Here is a 17,210-nt window from a genome sequence, read left to right as displayed (position 1 = left end):
AGGTCAGCAACGTACCCAGCCGTCCTTGGTTGCTCTTGGGCCTTGCGCCAGGCTGGGCTGGACTCTGGCAGGGTGCAGGATGGCCTAGGGCAGGGCAAAAGGAGGAGCTTTGCTATGTTCCAGAGCTGCTGTCAGTAGAGGTGTGCGTAATACAAGAAGCCTCGTCCAGGCAGAGTCTGTCACCTACCTGTGCTGTGGGTTGGAGAGAAGGAAAGAAGAGACATGCCATAGTCATGGCAGCTGTGAAAGCTGAGAGGCAGAGGCGACAGACCAGGGCTTACGAGAAACAGACTGGACAGGATCAGAGACGGTTCCTCCAAAGAGCAAAGTTATTGACAGTTTAGTGAAGAGGAGCTAAGAGGTATTTGTATTTAGAATTTTGTTCTCATGTTTACCTATCCTCACTTTCTGTCCTCATAGACAAAATTGTAGTAGCACCTTCTTGGAGTTGAGTTTTATCAGCCAGATTATGTATTCAAATAACATAATTCTGTGATGTGCTTTAAAATATATCTGCTTTAAAAATGCATTTGAAAGTGCATTGACAAGCACTACTTCCTTTGAGGTCAGAAAGTGATATTCATTAAAATTGTATCCTGCAGTTTTTCTCAATCGCTATCACTTCTAGCACAGTAAATGTCCTTATTTATTGTTTAGATTAACATCATTCTTGTAGGTGCTGAGCTGTAGGCTTATTTTTTATTTATAAAATTATTTATTTATGTTGACATTCTGTCTCTTCTTTCTAACTCTTTGATAAGTGACAGTTCTACCTCTGTGTGAGTCAAATTTCAGTGAGTTTAGACTTCTAAGTAAACTAAATATCTCCTTTTCTTTTGAATTACTGGGGTGTTCCAGAGGAGGCTGACAACATGCCATAACTCAATTGCATATTTGTTTTTTTCAAGACATGTTCACTGTAATTTAACCATTTTGGAGCAACATATTGAACATAGAGTGTATTCAACAGGTTTCATTCACCATACTTCAGGGACAACTTAGAGAGTAATTATCATAAGCCTTCAGTGAAATCTTTCCTTTCAAATTAAAGTAGTGGTGTGTATGCTGGTGCAGTGTTGGTCCTCGAATTCAGTTGCAGCCTATACAGTCAAAACCAAGACTTTACTACAGGGCTGGGATTATAGCAGAAAATTATCACAGAATCACAGAATATATTGAGTCAATAAAGATCTACACGTCATAGTGGGCTGCTCTGTATATCAGCTTTTTTTAAAAAAAAAATTCTATTATTTTTTAACCTTTTGGTATTCCTGTCTTTTCATTATGATAAAATCCCCCTGATTCTGAGTATATTTCAATCTTTTATGCTTTCCTCTACTCTGCACCATAGTGCCTGACAAAACCTGTAGATGCACATAAAATTTACAAGAATTTTTCCTTGGTTTCAGCAAATTGCTTCTTCAATGTTCTCATTTGTAATCTCCTAAGAGTAATAAACCCATTGGTTTCAGTAGCAGTTGGTCTGTGACTTGTGCATTGAGTGGGTATTTAGCCTGTTTACTTAACAGAAAATAGAATTTTTAAACACATTCTCACTAACAAGCAATGTATCACAGGTGCTGAAAGCCATTAGGCTGTGCTTGTAAGAGTAGATTCTAGAAAAACTCCTCACTCTTCCCTTGCCTGAAACAGAAAACACCAAGAACCAAAGGATTTTTAAAAGAGAAGCTCTGCTGCCACCTGCTTACTTAGTTCTGTTTACCAGTTGAAGCAGCTTGATGACTGAATTAGGAATTAATACAAATGCAGCTAAACTGCTTCAGTAGCAGCTCTGCATGTCTGTTGTCAATCAACATTTATGTGTAATGCTTAGGAAAAAAGCTGCTAGGACTTATTAATGAATATTGTGCTTTACAGGGCTGTATTAGAACTTTAATGTGTTTTCTGTTATCCTTTCATTGTCTGACTTTTCCAGTTCCTCCATCAAAAACTCAGTCTGAACCTTCTCTGAACTATAGAGGTACTGTACAATGCTGCTGAGGGGAAGCTTCGCTCTGTGTTTAACTCTTTCACTTCACTCTATGTTTAATGTGGGTTTGGTAGATAGATCTTTAAGAATGTTGAGTAAAATACCAAAGAGAAACAAGATGTTTTTGATCGGTTTTGTCTTTCCAAAGTGTTGCTTACATGTCTTGTGTTTCTGCTAAGAACAAGCACATTCTGTGCGTACTATCTCCTCAGTAATAGCCATCAATTTGTTACTCCATCAAGTAACAAATTCTGCTGTTAACTGTTTTGTGGTGTGGTGTCTCTCTATGGATTCCAAGCCTGTTCAGTTTACCTAAAACATGATTAGGTAAATTTAAGAATTACTAACATTTCCAACATTTCTTGGGTTCAAAATTTATTTAGTAGCAAAGGCAGAAAATCTTGATGTCTTTGAGATCTCCCACCAATTTCAATTTACACACAGCAAAGCACTTTAATATCAAATGTATACATACACTTTGGTTAACTGAATAGATACTGACTTCTGAATTTTTACAGTAGTTGGGGTTGGATTAGATTGTATTGGTACTTTTGCTTCCAGTAAAATAGAAAATGTGTGTATTTAGTATGTCCTTTTCCCTATTGAGTCTGTTTTAATACATTGCTTAAATTAATTATCCTCAAGAAAGGTATGGTTATTTTCTAATGAGCTTTACTTCTTTGCATTACTAGTAGCATAACCAAAATAAAACTGGATAACTTATTTAAATTTTTATGAGGAAAGTCCACCTCCAGTAGGTGACAGAAATCATGCAAATCTTAGTTCATGGCCTCTTGGCTTCACTAATGGCAGCACTATTCCCCCTAATCCTCTGTCATTGCTGTGTCTTCCTTTTATATGGAGATCAATACTAGATTAAATATCTACTGTTTCTATTTAAGAAAAAAAGTTGTACAGATTAATAAATACTCATTATTTGGTATTTATATGCATTATTTAAATCCTAATTTATTTGGATTACGCACTATTCAGTGACAGTGTTGATGATCAGCTGCTACATTAGCCTTTTCACAGCATTGTTTATAGTTGAAGACTATGCAAAGGAATCATAATTTGTATCTAGTCGCAGCCCAGCCCTAAGCAAGAAACTAGCATAGGTAGTGTTCAGGATGTAAAAAAAGTATTAATTGATTACTCTGTTTGCAATGCAGTTGCAGCCTTTCTTAAGGGTAGTTTCTCCCTGTTGTCCTTTGTGTTCACTGTATGTGTTTAACACCTTCTGACACATGAGATTGTTTATATGCAAAAGTGATCTGTGTGAAAATCACTTTCTATGTTATGCAAATAATTTACAACTGTACTGGGATAAGGTTTTTATGGTGAAGTAAACCTTTATTTTGTGTCAACAGGTAAGTAATTTTGAATTTGAGTTTTAATTGTTAAGCAAATATTTACAAGAGAAAGTATTTTTTTCTCTTTAAACTTCTTGAATGCTACTGGAATAATCTGATGTGCTTGGAATCAGAAGAAAATATTTATGGCATTATGCAGAGTCCATTTTAAAAAGTGAAGAAGTAAGAGTGCTTCATTGTCTGTGTATTAAATGGGTAATGTTGTTTCCTGCAATGCATGAGTGTGTAATTTTGCTCATGCAGCTTGTGGATGAGAAACTGAAGGGGGAAATTGAAGGGGATAATAAGTGGTATGAGAACTCATAGGATTTCTGAATCAGGTTCAAGGAAGACACGTATGAGCTCTTACAGCCTGAAATATGTATTAACTCCCCTCTTTTCCCACCTGAAGTAAAAGCACTAAGATAAGAAAGATGACCACAACCACCTAGTTTAAGTTCCAGAGCCCTGTTTCCAAGAGGAAGGTCTTTTTCCTCTTTATAGAGCTTTATCCAAATTACACATTGAAAATCTCTCATTTAAGTTCACAGTATTAAGTCAGACCTATGAATTGTTAAAGTTACTCACCAGTATATCTTTTCTTAAGTGTTTGGGGGTTTTTAGTATTATTATACTCTATAAGATGTAAGTGATAAGCATTTCTGAAGTCATAAGCAATTTGCTTGTGTTTTGCCTTTTAATAACAGTTGCTGGATTGTAACTGAAAACCTAGTGCACTTTATTAAATTATTCCATTTGTTTTCATTAGATTTTGGAATATATTCAGAACACATGAAACTTTGAGGACAAAGTAAGTGCAGGATCTGGCTGCTACTTAGATAATCCAGTCCATAATATCTTCAGCTCATAAGAATCCAGCATTATTCTGGGGTGTTTTAAAGTACTCATTTAGTGAATATTTTTAAAATGTAACAATTATTCCATTAAAATTGTTTCAGAACCAAATCGAAAGGCTTCAGTAAGCAGTGATGCAATAGAGAAAGAAAAGACAAGACTTTTGGGATTGTTTAATGCTGATAGAAGAAGCAGTAAGGTAAGTGTACAGCAGTGTACTGCTCATTAAAGAGAATTTATTTCTTTCCAGATCTGTTATATTTATGGGTGGTAGCATTTGTTTGGCCTGCCTTCCTTTTCCTTCCAGAGAGTAATCTGTTAACACGGGCATAAACTACGTGTGATCAGTGCAGCCTGATGGAGACATCACCTTCTTATTGAAGGAGTCAAGCATGTTGACCATTTGTTTTTATTTTTTTTGAATACTATGTGTTAAAAAAAAGCAGTACTTTCAAGCAACTTATTCAGGCTGCTTATTAGTGGTACTTGCATTATAAAATGCACTTATGAAGGGATTGATGTAATACAGAACAATTTAATTATCAAGTAGATGTGTCTTATGACTTCTTCTGTGCATGGCTGATAATCTCTTTTAAAGCATTACCACTCAGAAGCTCTGTGCAGTCATACCATTGCTATCTCCAAGTCCATAAATCTGATGAATCAGATATAGAAGAAATAATTTCCAATACTGAAATGAAGGATCAGTGTCTGCTGGGGTACATGTTAGCCATTTTTAACCTTGTTTGTGTTCTTGAACTGAAAAATATAGGGAAGAAATTTTGTATACAATAATTCTGTTGAGATGCATTTATGAAGAATATTTCGTTTATCACAGGAATAAAATACAGAATAACTTTCTGACTTAAGAACAGAGAGAAAATAATGGGCTTCTAACTTCATACTTTTTGCATTCTTTGCTAATAATATCAGTGTTAAATGATTTTGGATGTAAAGTGCTTAATACTCTAGGATGTCAGAGGAAAAAGGGAATTTTCTTTTTTCTCGTTTAAATCCTCCAAGGCTGTGTATCTGATTAACAGGCAGAAAGAAACATTTGCTTATTAATGGATTGGTGTTTTACTTGTCTAGTCTTCTCAGTTACAGTCTCAAAACTGTGAAGGCTTTTCAAAATCTCTCACAGTTGTCTGCCTTTTTGTTCATGATCAAATTTGTGGTGCTTTTGCTAGGGAATAGATTCCTTTATGGACATTGTGAATTACTGTGTTGGTAAACCTTATTTCTGTCATAGATACTAAACTATTCTTAATATCTTATTAGGGACACGTGGGAACTATTTTATGAGATAAGAAGCCACTCACTTTCAGAGTGTTTTTCCACTGTAAGAAAATACTTCCTATTTAGAAGGGAAAAAATTATTACTGGAGTGATTATATTGTATCTGCTCAGAAGAACCAAGTAAACAAGGGAGCTCACCCTGAGCCTCTAGAGCACGCTGTGGAGCTGTAATTCTTCTGGAAGAACGAAATACATTACAGCATGCATTTTCTACATCAAACTTTACCCTCTCATTCCATTTTACTGAACTTGGGTGTGCAAACTGTGTTCTTGCAGTTCTAACTCCTGAAGTAGATCAGTTTCAACTTTTAAAGTATTAATGCTTACAACCTTAGCAAATGTTGCTGTGAAGAATCCTAATTCAGTGGTTGCTGCAGTGAATTTCTCACAGCAATGTTGGAAATGTGTTCAAAGATTGCAAGTTCCTCTCTTTTTTTCTGTTTTCTTTCTCTTGTTTGTTAATCAAAGTAAAGGAAGTGATACTCTGAGTTTTTTAAAATAGAAATTAAAAAAAATGCTAAGGATATTGAGGGTGAATTAAATTCAAAATAGTATTTGACCTGGGAAAAAGCAGAAACTGTACAAGCAAGTATGAGAAACAGCTTCTAAGGCTGAGGAAAAGGTCTAAGTCTTTCTTGCTGTCCTGACAAGTTAATTGACTTTTCTTGGTCGTTTCTTTATTGGACACTTACTTTCAAATGGCAGTGACTCTGTAGAAAAAGAAACTAAATCAGTCATTTTGTTTAGCTCCGCAACGAAGTCACTATTGCCTTCACAAACCCCTGGGAACTTAAAATGCAATAGATGGAAGAATTACTGAAAACTGAAGAATAGAACAGCACACAGGATGCAAGCAGGTGTTAACTAGGCATAATATAGCTGACTTGCTATTGTGAAAACTTTCCACCCAAAACAGCAGTGAAAGTACTGAACAGACTTAGCAGGATGAGGGCAAATTAATAAAGTTCTTTCAATAAAGGATTTGGTAGGTTTATGAACTGACTAGATGATGGGATGCCTTGTGATTTCAGGGAACTAGAATCAAAACCCCAGGGTGCCTAAACCCTGCTCTTTATGGCTTTTTTTACATTTTTACTCCCCCACAAGGCTTAAGTTGGTTCTGTGTATTTTTTTGTTTGTTTGTTTTCATTATGATTTGCAGCAGTGAAGTGTGTGCATGTGGTCATGCATAGTCTCCATTTTAGAACTATTTGATAGGAAGAATTGTTCAAAGTCCTGCACAGTAGTACAACTGCAGACTTGCAGACATTTGGAAGGGGAAGGCAATTTCTTTTGCAAGAGAAGAAGAGTGTTAGCCTGTATTGCAAACTCTCCTGGATCAGGTGTCACTGCACACTACAGGCCTATGGTCAGATTTCCATGCCCATGCACATGCTTGCTTTCTCAGCTAGCTCACTGAGAGCGGTAATTGTGGTATGAAAATACACCAGATCTAACTTTTTTAGAAAAAACTTTCTGTCATATTGAAAACATTGTGACATAGAATGAAAGCAAAGTCCTATTCTCATGGCTGGTACAAATTTGTTAAAAGTATTTCTTCGGTTAACTTTGTACTGGCAGGCTTAATGCCAGATCAGGTATCATCTTGTTGTTCTCTCCATTCTAGTTTTATGCTGGATCAGTTACCCTCTGTTCTCCTGCAGCTGGCATAAAAAACATAAAGGTGGCATGAACTCCATTTCTTTTTGATGCTAAATGTAGTCATTTTCCTGAGGCTAAATCCAGATCAAATTGGTACTGCAAAACAATCCAGTAGAGCAGAGGTGCTATGCAGACAATCATGGGATCTAGGCTTAAGTAAGGTATGTGTTAGCACACAGAAACAGTTCCTTCATGGAGAAATGGCAAGGAAGAAGCTCCCTGCTTGTTCTGTTGTGTCTGTGGGTATAGTAGAGACTAGCAGGCTGGTCCCTGATACTACAGGAATTAGTTGCTCCCTATTTTTATCCTTGCCTAAGAATTTTGTCATTGTATTTTTAAATTTTTTGCTGATGGTTTTCTTAGCTCCTTTCCTACATTAGAGGATTTTGCAGAGTTTCTCAATGATCAGGTCCAGCACTACTGAGACAGTTGCCTTTGTTCCATGATGGGGTTTGGTATTTTACTCTGGCATATTTTTGCAGTTTTGTTTCCTTTGCTGTTGCTGTGTAGGACACTTTTTTTGTTGCAGACAGAAGAATACTTGAGGATGAACAGAGATTGTTGTGAGGAGGATGCTTTTAGTTCTGCATCTACAAGTGAAGGAAGCTTGGATGTAAGTACTAACACAGCTTGTAGATGCTACTGCATTCTTATTAGACCCTGCAGTTTGAATTAACCAGAAACCACTGCTGTTCCTGATGCTTAGCCAGGTAGATGTAGAAATAGCTTATGCTTTAGCAGGTTTTGTTACATGAGAGCGCAGTTTGCATATCTTCATGAGATTAAAATGTGTTGTCTTCAAATGAAATTTGCTAGTTTCACTATGAATAAAGTTTTTTTCAATGTTAAATTCTAAGCAGTTGTGAGAAAGAGGAACATAAGTGTTGTGACATGCAGTGACAGTCCTGCAAGAGGATGTTTGCCTTACCAATGCTATTTAAAGGGGGCTTTTCTTATAAAACCAAGCCTTTCCTTTTCATCCCTGTATCTGACTTCTGCAGCATGGCAACATTCTATTTGTTTCGTGAGGAGCTTGTGGGTGAAGAGCAATCACTGGAAAAAACAGATAGAATTTTTGTTAAGTACCTCACTACGGTTTGGGGTGCTAAAATCTGTGAACCACATTTAGAAACATTTTTAAGTGACTGACAGCCTACCAATTTATGAGAATCTAAATAGGAAGGTATCAGATTGGAAAGTGTGAATCCTAAATATTTTCTAAGATGGTTCTGGTGGTATATAATTATAATAAATGGCATATCTTTTTATTACTTTTTAAAATTAATTGACTTTCTTACCATATTTTCAAAACCTAGAGAAGACTGATGATGCAATAGAAGTTTGAAATATAAGTTTCAGCTCTGAATCCCCCTTTCATAAACAGATTTTTGGAAAAGGAGTGTGGATCTGAAAAACTCGCTAGCCACAGAGAAGAGTGACAGAAAATTGTGTAAAAAATTGAGTAAGAGAACAAATCCTAGATGAAAAGAGTAGTATAAAAGGAGTCCAAAAGGAGAAATAGATAGAAAATTGATTGGCTGTAAAGTGTAAAAACACCAAACTCTGCAAATCTGTGAAGACTTCATAATAAAAGATTACTGAAATGGGAAAGCTGCTTGGGATACTAAAAATTTGGGTAACACTATACATATGAATAGATTAATAGACCTCTCTTACTAAATGAAAGTTCTAGAAGAGGGTGATCATGTGTAATTGAAACTGACTAAGTAAAAGCATAGAAAAAGCATCACAAAATAAAATAATCTTTTGGTTTATATTCATTGACATTATAAATTTATCTCAATATCTTGATACCCAAATACTAAAAAAAAAATGAGGAGGGAGAGTAGAAATTACAAGTAACAATATGATGGTAAAGGTTGTGGTACTTTCCCCGGAAGAGAAACATCACCTTATTTTTCTAGGGAATTTTATAGGGAAAATTGTAAATTAATACTTTTTTTTCCCTCTGGTATTGATGAAAAAAGTTTTCAAGACCATTTTGAACATGTAAATGCCTTCTAATGTTACCAGTTTCTAGGGAGGAAAGAGCTCTTGAAGAGGCAAAAATGTTTTCTTTTTATTCAGTTATATGAGCATGTCAGGGACTCAAACTTTTTCCCATGTTCTTCTTAAGAGGAATTAATCTTGAAGAGCAAGGTAGCACTTGTTCAAGGTTTATATCTTTCTCTTCTGGTTGGACACCCATATTTATATGAGCACCAATCCTGCTAAGACGTGAGCACATAAAGAATTGTGTTGACCATGTTGCACTGAATTTGGTAGTAGTCTGTTCAAGCTTGTTGAAGGTGTATTAAATAAGTCTAACATATTCACTCAGCAGCACGGAAGGTCCATTTTTCAAGAGGCTAGATAGGCTTCAAGAAAAAGTTCAACAATGTGATGCTTTAGGTGAAAAATTCAAAAATGTTGCAGACTTGGCGCAGATACTTGGTGTAGAAAACTTGTATTAAGATAAAATTGAAATGGAAATACCAACAGAAACAGTTCATAATTTTAAAAGTTCAGCTTAGCAGTTTCTTATGGACTGGATTTGAGATCCTCAATAATTCTGAATAATTATTATTCTGCTTGTTCAAAAGACACCTCATTTACTTCAGTGGAACTAAGTATCCCTATTCCAACTAAGTGGTATCTTACATGTCCATATATGTGAAATATGTATTTAGAGATCATTATATAGAAGTTTCATTGCTGGATACGACTGTTGGCAAAATGTCAGCCAGCAGAGGCTTCCTCTTTTGCAGTTACCTCAGGTCTGCTATCTGTTTTGGGTCATCTGAAAGTATTTTGGATTTGCTGTGTGGGAAACAAAGGCAGTTTCTGTTTTATTTCTGGAATAAAAATATCTTGCCATTGCTTTTGGTACAGTACCAGGAGTTAACACTGACTGGATCAAGACAATTTTTCTTGCCTATAAAGAAATAGTTAACTCATGAAGTACTACCAAGGTAAACTCATGAACTTTCATATGCTTAGTTTAAATCCTTTTCCTCACTCTGATGTGATGGATATGTACTGAATTGTAGCAAAGATAATGTAATGATTCTCTTCTGGGTATTGATTTGGAGTTGGTTTGTTTCTTTGTTTAAAATGGGCAATATGAAGTAATGGAATAAAAGTGTAATAAATAAGAGACCCTTAGGTGTTTATTCAAGCACAAGTTATATTCACTTTTTAACCACCAAACCATTCTCAGTGCCGTATTTATCTAATTATTATTGGAATTATTAATGCCTCTAAAAATACTTTGAGTTGTTGATAAGGAAGCAAATTTTCAAAGTCAAGATGGTAAAGTCAACACTTATGCTTGAGGTGAAAGGACACTTTTTCACATTATCAGTAAAAATAAAGGTGAAAATAATTTGTTAACAGCTTAGAGAGAGTGTGTAGAAATGCAAGAAAATACTTCTCCATGAAAATCCTCAAAGTGCAGCAGCTCATTAGACCACACAGTAAAGGACATGAAATCCATCAGTGTATTGTAAATGAAGCAGAAATCCTTTCCCTTAGTCTGGGAAGAAAAACAAATCGTTTTTTGCTAATCAGATTAGTTTTATATCCAGGTTAACTTTTCACAAAAGAAATGCTATTGAAATACACAACGTACAGGTAAAGCAGTTGGAAGTTGTAGCACAGTTACTGTATTCAGCTTTCTCTGTGGTGAAGGCAGGCTGTCAGAGCTGGAGTTCAGAACAGCTGGGAAAAAAAAGGGAACTTGAGTCCTCTCTGCCGCTTGGTGTCACTGTCTTCACATAAACAGTTGATCAAGATAAAACACAGTGTTGAAACACAGTACTGAAATTTGCTGGTTTTATTTTTGGGTCCTTCATGTTTTCATTAATCAAGAGTGAAAAAACACATCCCAAGTGCTGAACGATGTGTAGCTCTGATGTGGACTTTGTTTATGTAATACATCAGCTTGGGAACAAATATTTAGAAGTACAGCCAGGAACACTTATCAGAGGTTTTGAAACTTCAGCACAAAGTCTTATCACACAAGGTTTCTCTAGTTCAAACAGCTCTGCAGCAGTGCAACATTGGAGGATCTTCATCAGCCCTTCATCAACACCATTTTTAAAAAACCTAGTGTTAAGTGTATGTCAGATATAAGTTTTGCCCATATTAGAAGCAATTAACTAAATGAAGCAAATAGTCCAGTAGTTCTCTGCTTGATGAGTCTGTCATACTATGATTACATATGTTCATATGCAAAACTACAAGAGAAAAATAAATGTGTCATTTAAAATACCAAGCAGTTACCAGATATTTTTTGGGATATGTGTGGGGGATCTTGGTTTAGTATTTATTTCATAGTACCTGCAAGATTGTTCTCCAGAAGTTCTGTGCTAATATTTGATAAAAGATATCAAGAATTTTGGTGCATTAGTAATCCTGGCAATCACTTCTTAAGTGGCAGCAACAGCTCTTTTCCATATAAAAGCTTTAAAAATATAAAATGTTTTATCTTTTCAGAACCTTGTGCTCTAACTGTAACTTCTGTGCCCTCTTTGATGGCAGGAGTTACACCATTCATTATACACTTTCTCAGTTCAGAATGGGTGGAAAGAAGAATCAGGTACAGTTAGGTGATTGTTGTTTCTCTTCAACCATGGCAGGTCTCAGGTGACCAGGTAATATCCTTTCCTTCAAGGATTTCATGTCACATAGGCAGGTACTGTTCAGGGCAATAGGAATGAGAATACTGTGCATGTCATCTAAATTGATGCTAACAGCCATCCACTTTTAATATTTCCTTGTGTTTGGCAATCACATTTGCTGGTTTCATGTTCTCCCTTCTTGGTCTCCTGACAATACTTAGAGTGTGTTTATTTGTTATTAGCAGGGATAAATCCTGGGACAGTTATGTTGCATTTTGTAGAAATAAAGCTATCTATGCACTGTCCAAGATGTAGGTTGTGATCTGGCCTTTAAACAATGTTTCTGAGTGTGATTTTGTTTGCAAAATACAAAACTCAAAAAACTGAGTATGGAAAGCTGCAGCAGACAGGTCTGTTAGCCTCAGTCTTTCATTAAAGAGTGCCTGTAAGCCAGTAGTTAGATGCCAGAGGATGACACTAGGGAAGATACAGTTATAAATATTTTCATTTGTGCAGCTGTTCACATGATTAGAAGAAAAAGAGATCTAATAAATACCATATATCTCAGCATAAGGTTCACCATCACAGTAGGGTTAGTTTTATTTTGATAGCCTGTGATACACTGTGGAAAAAAAAAATCATTACTGTTAACTTGCCATTGTAAGACAAAAGGTTTGCCCAAGGCTTAAGCTGGCATTGAGAGAATTTCAGTAGGTAGTAAAGATACCAATGATCAACTTTATTTGTCCTTATCTACTGAGGACAGGACAGGAACTGATGTGCTTTATATATCACAATAGAAATTTAACTTGAATACAAGAGGGAGAAAAATTTGACTGCATGGAAATTTCACAGGGGAGCATGCTATTAAAATGACTGTGAAATCCCTATCATCCCCTAATCTGCAAAACCTCCAAAAATATCTAGAGGATGAGCTACATGTCCTTTATTCTGTCTCAGAGCAGTGTAATATATTAAGCAGACCATGAAAGTGCCTTTCAGCCAAACTGTGGCTTCTGGAGAGATGCAGCTGTACCCACCTCTTTTTGTGGTCTGCACTTACAGGATATTAACTGTCTTTGCTTATGTGAATCATAGATGGTTTTGCCTATTATAGTATCTTTAGATTTTTCTTAGAGAATTTGATAGTAGAAGGCAAGAGCTTGAAGCAGTGGCTGACTGCCACCACCAGACTTCAAATTTTTGCTCCACAATGGGGTGTTAATGGCTGTTTTCAAACAAAAGGTCCTTGGAGTTAGTGGGGGAAAAAAAGAAAAAAAAGAAAATTAGCTCAAGGCAGACACCTGGAATGGGAAGTCTCAGCATCCATAGTTTAAGCATGGTGAAGTTACAAGCTATTAAAAACAGTATCTGGTGAAGAGACATGTCAGCTGAACCCTGTTCTGTCTGTGCTGCTTAGCTTGAACTTTCCAGCTTCATGCATTCAAAAAACACTTGTCAGCTCTTGTGCTCACCATACAAAAGTGGCTTAAAATCATGAGATTTGAACAGAAATCATTAAGGGGGGACTTCCCTCAATTTGACTTCTGAGCGTTAGGTTTGTAGAAGTTGCATTTAAGCTTCTTTCTTGTGACCATGAAGATTTTATTTTCTTAAAAAATATATTATCAGTGGTTACCAGAACCTGCATCTTTATTTAGAACTGCATGGTTCAGAGTTAAATCATCACAACTCATGATATTCACGTTGCTGCTTTCAAAAAGATGGCTCATAATCTTCAGTTCCTGCAGTCATTTTAGCAGGACATTTTGAAGGAAATATTGTCAAGAAATGTTCTGAGATGAACACAGAAAAATGGATTAAGTCAGATTGAAAGGGTTTGAGTAGGGTCATATTTACAAAGCAAATTTGGTACAACTATGCCTGGCAGTGCCTGTTTTAAATACCTGACAGTGTGGGTGTCTGGACTCTGAATCTAAGCAGCCAAGAGTCAGATTTCCCAGCTTTTGAATCCACTGAAATCTTCACAAGCAGGAGTTGCTTGTTAAACTCAGCCCATCTGTGTCTGCTCAAGATTCAAATCTCAAATCAGCTGTTAGATTCAGATTTTTAAAGCTTTTACTCTAGAGCATTACCACCTACCGCTGTTATCCAAAACATGAATGAACGAAGGTTTCTTTTTTGCCTTTAGAGATACCAGCGTCGGAGAAGTATTTCGTCCTTTTGCAAAAAAAACCCCAAAATACTTAAAGGGTCCAGGACACTGCCTGGAAGAAAGCTGCGAGGTATTCTTTATGTGGGGAGCACCCTTTTGTAAAAATACCCAAATATTCAGTGACTTAGAGAGCAGGAGCACACTTAACTACTCAGACCAGTAATGAACTAACTTAAGTGTGGTGGCAGGTCTGGGTTTCAGTGCCAGTGTCAGAGGTGTTTTCCTGTGTTTTATGCTAAGCAGATGTTACATCCAGCAAGTAAGTAGACACTAAAGCTAGAACTAAAGGAGCCAAATGGCTTCCTGCCCAGATGAATGCCTTAATCTTAGTATCTTTTTAGCTAAACTCATGTTCATGTCCTAGAACAGAGAATAGTCCTGCTCTCCTCACAAGAGGGAAAACTTTTATTTCTCAACTAGATAAAGGTTTTGGACCTGGATTTACCATAGTCTTACTGAATTATCAAACTTGGGGCAGGGGCTTGGACAGAACAAGAGGTAAATACCATAGCTGCTTTTCCAGGCAGTTGCATTTTTGTAAAGCCCAGTTGCCTAGTCGTGCTTTAAACATACCTATTGGATCAGGCCCCTTGGCTGACAAAGGAGATTTGCACATTTTCTGCAGTTTTGCATTTTGCATTTTCTTGTCCAAATCCTATTGGAATTTAGGCAGGAGGTTAGAAGCATAGTTTCTCCACAGTTTCTATGTTCAGCATGCCCAGAAGCAAAATTCAGGCACCAAAATTAGCCCGAGGGATCAGAGGGATATGTGTCAAGCTTATTGATGGAAAAGTGCAAACCACTGTGATTTAGGGAGGCACAACCTAACAGGAGCACGCTAAGTTAGGCTTGCATGTGGCAATTCCAGATCTGGGCTGAATGGCATCATTGTGTACATGGTCATGTACCCAGTGAATGTGGCGTAAGTTGGCTCAGATATCTCCCTTAGATGTTCAATCAAGACTTGGTGACACACCCTTAACCGCTCAAATCCTTTTATGTCTGATTCATCTTTTGTTACTGATTTCACTGAAAAATTCTGAAGTTAACCCACTGAAAAAAAAAAAATCTAATAAAGCAACAGCTAATAAGACCAATAGCTTTTAGTTTGCATTAATAAAAGTACATTAAAAAATACCAAAGACATTCAAAATTCCATTTGAGATTTTTCTAGTGACATGTCAACCACCCAGGCTTTGCTTTCTTGGTAATTAATGTTACCAGAACCTCTTAATAGTCCGTAATAGCCTTGTAATTCACATTTGGTCATAACACATTCAGCATATTGTTCTTAGTGGAAAGCATGCAGTGGTCTGGAAAATACCACCTTTAAACATAAGTTTATACCAGGATCAGGCTTTTCACAATTGGAATTTCTTGTCAGGCTTTCCAGTGGTAACTACTATTATGAAAGGATTAGTGTGTACATATGCCAGTCCCCTTTACTAGATGAAATCAGAAATGGCTATGTCATATAATAGTATGTCATATATTCCATATTTCTAATATACAGTGGAAATTATTTTAGAAACTAAAACATGTTTTGCAAAGTTGCATAATCTGAATCCCATGTAACCATAGATTCATTATATTAGTCTAAAATATCCTATTAGCATATGTAGATTTTAGATACAGCAAAAATTTTCAGCACTAGTTGAGGTATAATTTCTTTTTCAAACAATTTCTGAGGCATGAGCGCTAATAGGATTTGGTTTCTTTCCAGCCTCTTCTGTGGACAGTGAAGACTGGATTTCATTAAAAGTAGTGGCATACAATAACATTTCTTTTAATTAGATGATCTCATGATTTCCACACATATTTGTTCTGTGCATTATTGTTCGTTGGCAAAACTGAGCTGCTTGGTAGCGTGTGAAACCATATGTCTCAATAACATCTCATGGCAGGTGAGGGAGTATTTGCAAAACACTTGCTGACAGGACACAATGCATTTTACTTTGATGGGGAAGTTTTCCTAAATGAATTTTATGGCTTAGTTCTCTCATGCAAAGTCAGACCTACATGAAGCTTAGTGGCCCTTACAGGTCTTCCTTTAACTCAAAGAGTTCTCTGCATGAGGCAAAGACTGTATAGCACTGAGTGTGCTTCTCAGTGTTGCTTCCTAGCTGTTCATCACTACAAAAAGTAGTCTGTGTAGCTGTTTTCTTTCTTCTTTTTTTTAATAGACAACTGTTGAATTAGGTTCTCTAAGTCTTCTACATGCAGCTGCAATACTGTTCTTCCCCTGTGAGCTTAGCAGAAAGGACTACAAATTATTTCAGCCATTTCTCTTACTCTGTCTAAAGTGTATAATAATTTATTTGAGATCTAAGAAATATTTTGGGATGCAAGCTGAAGCAGGGAAAGAGTGTGGCAAATATTAGTCTTTTTAAAGGCTTTTCAACAGTATGAAGTAGTCAGGTCCACATTCTTGAGTTATTTTTTTCAGTGTCATTTGCACTTTTAAGCAGATCTCAAAACACTTGGGCTAACTAAGGAAATTATTTCTGGTTTTGGAAGTGGTCAGCTGGAAGGGCAGAAGAGAAAGCAAATCAAGGCAAATAGCAAGATATAGCCCTACAGGGGTCTTAAATAGGAGAATACCTGTAAGCTGTAAGCATTGGCCCCACTGACTTTTCAGTGCCATACCAAGCACGTGTTTAGGTGTTTTGTTGGTTCAATACCTCGGTGACTTGCTGTGAGCCAGGTGTGGCTGGTGTGTAGGTTATGAATTGTGCAGGCAGCCTCTAAAGTGCACTGGCATTGTGAGATGGAGAGATTACCAGCAGATTTATGTTGTTAGTGTTGAATTCCCCACACCCCCCTTCTCTGATTGTAACGATTTCTTCTTTCCATCCCAGCAAATGCTCGGGTATGCATCTTGACTTCAGTCTCTCCCAGTGTCAGCACAGAGATGGTGTGACTTCGTTGACTCTAAATGGAGCTTGTTCTGGTTTACAATTGTTTGCACAGGACAAGAGTGAGGCCAGTAAAGGTCACTGTGGAGGTTTGCCTTGTAAAACCCTAATGGCAATGAATTTGACAGAAGGGAGAAGGGAAGAAGAAACATTTAAGACTATTTATTAATCAAGAATCCCAGCAGGGAGGCTTTTCTTCCCCTTATTCTGGCAAATGTACAGATGAGAGATACTGTGCAGAGCCTGTTTCTGCACAGAGAAAGCCCTTCAGATGTAAACATTTGAGCAGCTGGCATGGGAGATTAGGGCAGCAGCAGTAGGAGGGGTGTAATAGTAGAT

At 36.7% G+C, this 17,210-nt stretch overlaps 1 protein-coding gene across 9 annotated transcripts in view; it reads left to right on the top strand.

Annotated features, from left to right (window-relative positions):
• The window catches only part of COBL (cordon-bleu WH2 repeat protein), a 168,501-nt gene that overhangs the window by 64,181 nt on the left and 87,110 nt on the right, over nucleotides 1-17,210 (top strand). For 5 of the 9 annotated variants that reach the window (XM_058830781.1, XM_058830780.1, XM_058830778.1 and 2 more), the window contains 3 exons: nucleotides 1,937-1,981; nucleotides 4,302-4,396; nucleotides 7,688-7,771. In XM_058830781.1, the coding sequence (XP_058686764.1) occupies nucleotides 1,937-1,981; nucleotides 4,302-4,396; nucleotides 7,688-7,771 (224 nt within the window). The remainder of the gene's footprint in view (nucleotides 1-1,936; nucleotides 1,982-4,301; nucleotides 4,397-7,687; nucleotides 7,772-17,210) is intronic. The other 4 variants (XM_058830784.1, XM_058830787.1, XM_058830782.1 and 1 more) reach the window with 3 other exon arrangements.

This window comes from Poecile atricapillus, chromosome 2 (assembly GCF_030490865.1).
Source record: "Poecile atricapillus isolate bPoeAtr1 chromosome 2, bPoeAtr1.hap1, whole genome shotgun sequence".
Classification (NCBI taxonomy): Eukaryota; Metazoa; Chordata; class Aves; order Passeriformes; family Paridae; genus Poecile; species Poecile atricapillus.
This window is presented reverse-complemented; position numbering and strand designations above follow the sequence as displayed.